The 6,528-nt window shown below is 38.3% G+C and overlaps 1 protein-coding gene across 3 annotated transcripts in view; it reads left to right on the top strand.

Moving 5' to 3' along the window:
* The window catches only part of LOC102288874 (actin-binding LIM protein 3), a 59,928-nt gene that overhangs the window by 22,709 nt on the left and 30,691 nt on the right, over window positions 1-6,528 (top strand). For all 3 annotated transcript variants that reach the window (XM_042222297.1, XM_042222298.1, XM_042222299.1), the window contains one exon: window positions 76-163. In XM_042222297.1, coding sequence (XP_042078231.1) covers window positions 76-163 — 88 coding nt within the window. The remainder of the gene's footprint in view (window positions 1-75; window positions 164-6,528) is intronic.

Here is a 6,528-nt window from a genome sequence, read left to right as displayed (position 1 = left end):
TTTCCTTTCCTTTCCTTTCCTTTCCTTTCCTTTCCTTTCCTTTCCTTTCCTTTCCTTTCCTTTCCTTTCCTGCAGGCTGGAGGAAAACATTACCACCCCAGCTGTGCGAGATGTGCCCGCTGTCACATGATGTTCCTAGAAGGAGAAGAAATGTACCTGACAGGTAATCAGGATATTATGTGTGTTAAACTGTTAGCAGTCGGACGTACCGCCCACGGGACATTGGATGGTTTAGGGGACTAATAGGACTGCTAAGGGGTTAACTAGCAAAATAAGTTTCCCTTGTATGAAGTGGAAGAAAATTCCACTATCAACCTGAACTTGGATAAAACAAAGCTTAACATTTAATAATAATTATAACTTCTGAATATAAAAGTCTGAATATATTTGTTAGGAAATCAATTTAGTCTGAATTTATGTCTCTATAGTCACAAATGTGCTTCTGCATTTGTACAGTTAACAGGCATAAAAATAGACTTCTAGCTTCAATTGAATTAGTACCCTGCAAGTATCCAGATGGCCTCTGTGTGATTCTGCATCTGTGGAAGTGTGTGTGTGTGTGTGTGTGTGTGTGTGTGTGTGTGTTTGTGTGTGTGTATAGTGTGTGTGTGTGTGTGTTGTGTGTGTGTGTGTGTTGGTATTACTAATGTTGTGGGGACATTAACATGTTTACTCATATTTTGAGGACAAGCTTCCCTTATGGCAAATACTTATAATAATTTAATGACTTCTAGGTAAGTGTATATGTATGTGTATGTTTACACCTGTGGTGGACACAGACATAAGACTAAGATTTAGATCTTGGTACTTGGCTAAAATGTCCTCAGTTCCAACTAATGTACTATGCGTCATTTCCTGAAACCTCTGCAAAGGACTGCATGAGAAGGATTTGGGGGTTTATGTCTGAGTGTGTGTGTATGTGTATATATTAAAAAAAGACCAGGAATGTCAGTGAAAAATACCTTGACCTAATAAAAGATTGCGGTAACAGCCATTATATAGGTTATTGATCTCAAGTATAACACTTGTGGTAAATACACAGAAACCCACACATCCCCCTCCTCTGTCACACAGAGAGGTTGGAGTCAATTACCTGTCAGCCTTCACCTCCTCCACTGTTTCCATTACTCTCAGCTGTCACTGACAGAATTATCCTAAATGATGTTACCATCACCAGGTTTTAAATTGAATCATCCAGGAAATGTTGTTTTACAAATCAGATAACAATGACTAAAGTTAATGAGTTCAATCATGGAGATACATGAAGATAAAGAAAACTCTTGTTGTGTATATATATATGATGAATTTAGTTTGAGTCCCACATATTCAAAGAGCATGCAGCATTTATATCATGATAATACTGCTAAGTATGAATTAAAATTGGCAGATTTCTTATACCTGACAGGTGTGTTCATCTGTCATAGAACAAAGAGTTTTTATACAGTCTGAGAGAGAACAGCAGGACGATTTCCTGAAGCGTTATTTATGGTAATTGGGTTGAATCAGTCAGAGGGATAAGGAGCTCTGCTTCCTTAGTAGTGTGGAGTGGAGGGAGTTGTGATGGGTTGTCCATAATGGAGAGCAGTTTGTTCAGTGACCTCCTGTCCCTCACTGACTCAAACGGCTCCAAACTCTGGCCAGTGATGGTTCCAGCCTTGTGAATCAATTTGTTAATCCTACTGGCATCTCTGGTGCTGATGCTGCTCTGCCTAGCAGACAACAGCAAAGAAGAAAAACAAATAGCAAACAGGGAGTGAAACATTATAAAAAAAATCAAAAATACAGAAAATATGTACAAAAACTTAACAAATAACAAACTAAGTGTACTGAAAGGCATACTATGAAGAACATATGGGAAAAACATGGGTGCACTGCACACAGAAAGAACTGAGGTTAAACAGAGGCTAAATACACAAGTGGAACCTAATTGGTGAAAACAATTAGGAAAAAGCAGCAAATCACAGCAGTGAGTAAAGACAAGAAGCAAACCAACTGGACACATGAGAAAGGAGACTGCTGAATAAAACAGGAAGTGACCAAAGGAGCACACACAGACCCGGAGTGGGTGGCTGGAACACACACCAAGAAAATACAAGATGAAAACAGATATTATAAAATAGTGCAAGTGATAAAAAATTAAAAAAAAAGTAGGACAGGACAAGAAAAAAAATTGTGAACACTTGGCTTAATGGAGGGAAATTTAAATTTAATATTAAGTTGCTGTACCGTAACATGTGGCCGACAGGCACAGTGTCAGAGTTGCCACACAGGGTGGCACCTCCTGTTTCAGCTCATTGTCATTCTGCTGCTCTACCTCTCAAAGCCACCAGTAAAACTAAGCATTTGCATATAGTACTTGAAGACCACATATGTGAGCTTTTTAATCTATACCTGTAAGAGTGTACATTATATTCTTTATAGATGTGTTTGAGACTAATATGTGTGTCTGTGTGCTGAGCTCCTGTAAACTGCCCCAAGGTTACATTCACTCCTTTTGATTACTTTAGACATGTAGGAGGCCCGAGCAATCACCCACGTGAGGCACACTCAATTACGACACACACACGTACACCCACTCGTACATGCACACACAAACTCGAAATCCATCTCATGACACGTCTAGAATAAGAAGTGGTTTGTGTGTGCAAGTGCATACAAAAACTGGTTTGTGTGGTGGTAGGGATTAGGAATGGGAATTAATGAGAATTTAGAGATTCCAATTCCATTATTTGATCCCTTATCGATTCTCTTATTGATTGTCATGAGGTTCTCATTGGCTCAGTTTCAAGAGTCACCATCATTGCTAAGCAGCAGTAAAGAAAATACATTCATGCAAATTAATTGCATGCTGTGGGTCAAATGTTTGCTGAGGTATTTGCCCTCTTTGCTTTGATCAGTGTTGGAGTCGTCACTCAAAAAAGTCATTATTACACATATTACACGGGACATTCTTCTTTCAAGTAATGTGGTACATTACTTGATTACTCCCAGGAAAAAGTAATTTGTGATCCTACTCGTTATATTAATTTCATAACAATATGTAAAAATATAAAAACCCCACACACACAAACACAAATTCCCAGTGAGAACACAGATCTCTAAGATCTTTCTCTTAGTAGAATCCAAAGCTAGCTGCAACAAAGCAAAGATGAAAACCAGCACAAAAAAAGCAATCGCCTTCCGCTTTAGAAACGTGAACAGGTAGAAACGGAGGCTGCAGCCTGTTTGCTCCTCTGCTTGTTACCTGTTGAAGTTCAGGGTCTGGCTGCTGAGGTCGGTATTGACTGAGCTTTCACTCTGGGTTCTTGGCTAGTTTATCATTAGCATGCTCTCTCGGTGGATGCTTGCAAAGAACCAAAGTTATGTTAGCAGCATAAAGCAGTTGTTTCTGTCCAGGATTTTCCACTTTGCCATTTATCTCGTCCTTTTGTGCAATAAAAAGTTCATATCCACGCTCTAGACTGCGTCACTATTTTCCTCCTCTTACACGTGAACTGAAATCAGCTGATTGTAATTAGAGTTCAAGAACTGTTTTATGAACTAAAAATGGATGCTAGCATCTTCAAAACGGTTAAAGGATTGAATTGCTGTTATGGTTTTCCTTTCCCTTCATTCTCAACAACATTCTCAACAAAAACTTGGATTTAATGTTAGTTAATTTCCTTTCTTTAAAAATTAGCAGCAGACCATGGTGTTTTTGTTTTTTTGTGTTTCGTTTAAATGGCGAATTACATTTTTCCTTCAGGTTTGGGGCCGCTGCTTAAAAGACGTCTTTTAATTCATTTTATCATCATTACATAAATATAATGGTGGTAAAAGAAAGCACATCTTTTAGAAGCGGTACTGTAACCGGAAGGTCGCCGGTTCGATCCCCGAGCTCTCTGTCCTGGTCGTTGTGTCCTTGGGCAAGACACTTTACCCTACCGCCTACTGGTGTTGGCCAGAGGGGCCGATGGCGCGCTATGGCAGCCTCGCTTCTGTCAGTCTGCCCCAGGGAAGCTGTGGCTACAACTGTAGCTTGCCTCCACCAGTGTGTGAATGTGAGAGTGAATGAATAGTGGCATTGTAAAGCGCTTTGGGTGCCTTGAAAAGCGCTATATAAATCCAATCCATTATTATTATTACAGCCAATCAATGCTCAGTGATCACAGCTGAGTGATAAGCGATGCCAAAGAGAATCATTTTTGTTTGGCAGAATCAGTTTTTGTTTGAATGAAATGTTCCTTTCCAAGTAGAAACTGATGATTAACCACATATATTTACTCTTTACTCGGCGTAGTCTCAGTTTCAAAAGACATACAGTATGCACTTCATGTGCTCAGTGTGTACAAACTTTGTATTGGCAGCATGGCTCAGCAATAAGGAAAATTTTCTGAATATTTAAATATCTTTTTATAGACTACACTTAGAATTTCAAATGGTACAAATATATAAATGTTGTTACTACTTCCCTGGGTTTCACACTGGTTGCCTTCGCCTCATATTTTTGAATAGAGTTAAGATCAGATGGCCAGTTTGTTCCACTGATTACCCTTATTTTGCATTAAGTCTGTACAAAGACAGCAGAGCCTTCATTCCTACATCCCACATCTGCATGTAAGAAAAAAAAAAACCCAAATATCTCAGGTTACTTTATAATGGCACTATTGTTAAAAGAAAAAATAAATAGGCATGCAGCTAGTTTTCTCAGAGTTTATTTTGCACTGTGTTTGAGACTGAATTCTTTTTCACTGCACAATTTAAATTCTCCTCATCCTGTAGAAAAAGGATTTCAAGTCCAAGGCCACACATCTGTTCGACAGCAGAGTTAAAGACCGTGGGTGGGACGGGGGTGCACTGAATCACCACGCATGGTTCCTGTCTACACTATTGATTTTGTGTGGGTGTTTGTGTGAGAGCGGTGTGTGTACTTATTGGGCGTGCATAGCCTCCTGCTTTGTGTGTGCGTGTGTGTGTGTGTGTGTGTATGTGTGTTGCAGATTTATGGTGTTGATGGTGGTTGTATATTAGAGTCATGATCAACTAACTGAGTTCTTTTTGCTGGCCTGCACCACCCCAGGGCTCAAGAAAAATGATACATAGGCAACGTGTGTGTACACATGCATTTATTTGTATGTGTGTGTGTGTGTGTGTGTGTGCGTGCGTGTGTGCACACGTGTGCTCAGGGTGGATATATTACTGTCATTATCAGATCTACATGGATATAACATCCTGACATTAGTGGTCGATTGTTATAAGAGCTACGAGATCTCATTCATTGCCTCTTTCCTCTCTTGCGCTGTAGTTCACCCTGCTCTTCTTTGTTTACTGTTGCTCATTCTTCTCTCTTTTCCCCTTAATTACTTCACTTCTTTTTCATTCACAAAATTCTTTTGCAATAACTGTTAAAGCACAATTATGCCAACACAGTCAAAAAAATATAAACAACAACACAATTATAATGTCGCATCCTGGAATATTTAATGTAATATTTTTGCGCTTTAACACTTGTTTTACTTTCTCTTTTCTGTTTAAAAAGGATGGTACAATCATGCCGGCTTCCTTAATGGAACAATTTTGAAACGTACTTAGTTTTTTTTTTAGTCTACAATGTAATATAAGCAATGAGAAGTATTCACAGAAGCACAGCATGAAAACATGATAGCAAAACTAAAGAAAAAGTACTGAATGTATTTTTTATAATCAAGTACAGCGATAGAAGTTTCCATATGGTTGATGATAAATCAGCTGGCTAAATCATTGCTATAGAATACAAGAAGACCCAAGTTTAAGCAAAGTAAGGCTTCTACTTCAATATTAATAACTTTGTGGACATTATTAGAAACATACAACATGCAGTTCAGCATTATTCACTTGTTCATTCTTTTCAGTTCCATTCTTGTTATTTGTGCAATACTGTTTATTGTGTCTTATTTGCTAATATCTATTGCATTTTAGCCAAAACCACAACAAGGAGGTAGAGAGGCAGGTTGCAAATAGTAACTTTATTGACCATAAAGTTGTTAACAAAACACAATGCAGAGCGTTAGCAGCAAATTCCAAGTCTAAGTCGTTTTATAAAAGCTGAAAGAAGACACAGGATAAAAGCTTGATAAAATGACAGACTGAGAAGTCATACATGCTAAAGACCCACCAGGTGGAAATGGCTAGTATAAGGTTCATATAGACTAAATTAGACAATAAGGATAGTGGGAAATGAGCAAAGGCAGGAAATAGAGCTACATGAGGGACAGGCCTTCAAAATAAAATAGGGAGTCACTAAAAGATGACATGGCAAAAACAACAAAATTTGGGGATCACATGTCTTAAATTGTTTTCACACATTCAGAATGTCACTAAACATTAATGACAGGTGAAGATGATGACATGAATAAGAGTTGGCCAAACTAAAAAGATGAGTTACCGTGAGAAAAACATCTGTTTAATTATGGTTGGGATATTTCAGTTTAGACAAAGGAGTGGACAGAATTTTTATTTTTCCCTCTTGATATTTATCTGTGTAGGAAACTACAAGAGCTACATCCTCTC

Source organism: Haplochromis burtoni, unplaced genomic scaffold (assembly GCF_018398535.1).
Source record: "Haplochromis burtoni strain Fernald_Lab_line unplaced genomic scaffold, NCSU_Asbu1 Contig_83, whole genome shotgun sequence".
NCBI lineage: Eukaryota > Metazoa > Chordata > Actinopteri > Cichliformes > Cichlidae > Haplochromis > Haplochromis burtoni.
The sequence above is the reverse complement of the archived record's forward strand: the minus strand, read 5'-3'. Positions and strand labels throughout refer to the sequence as shown.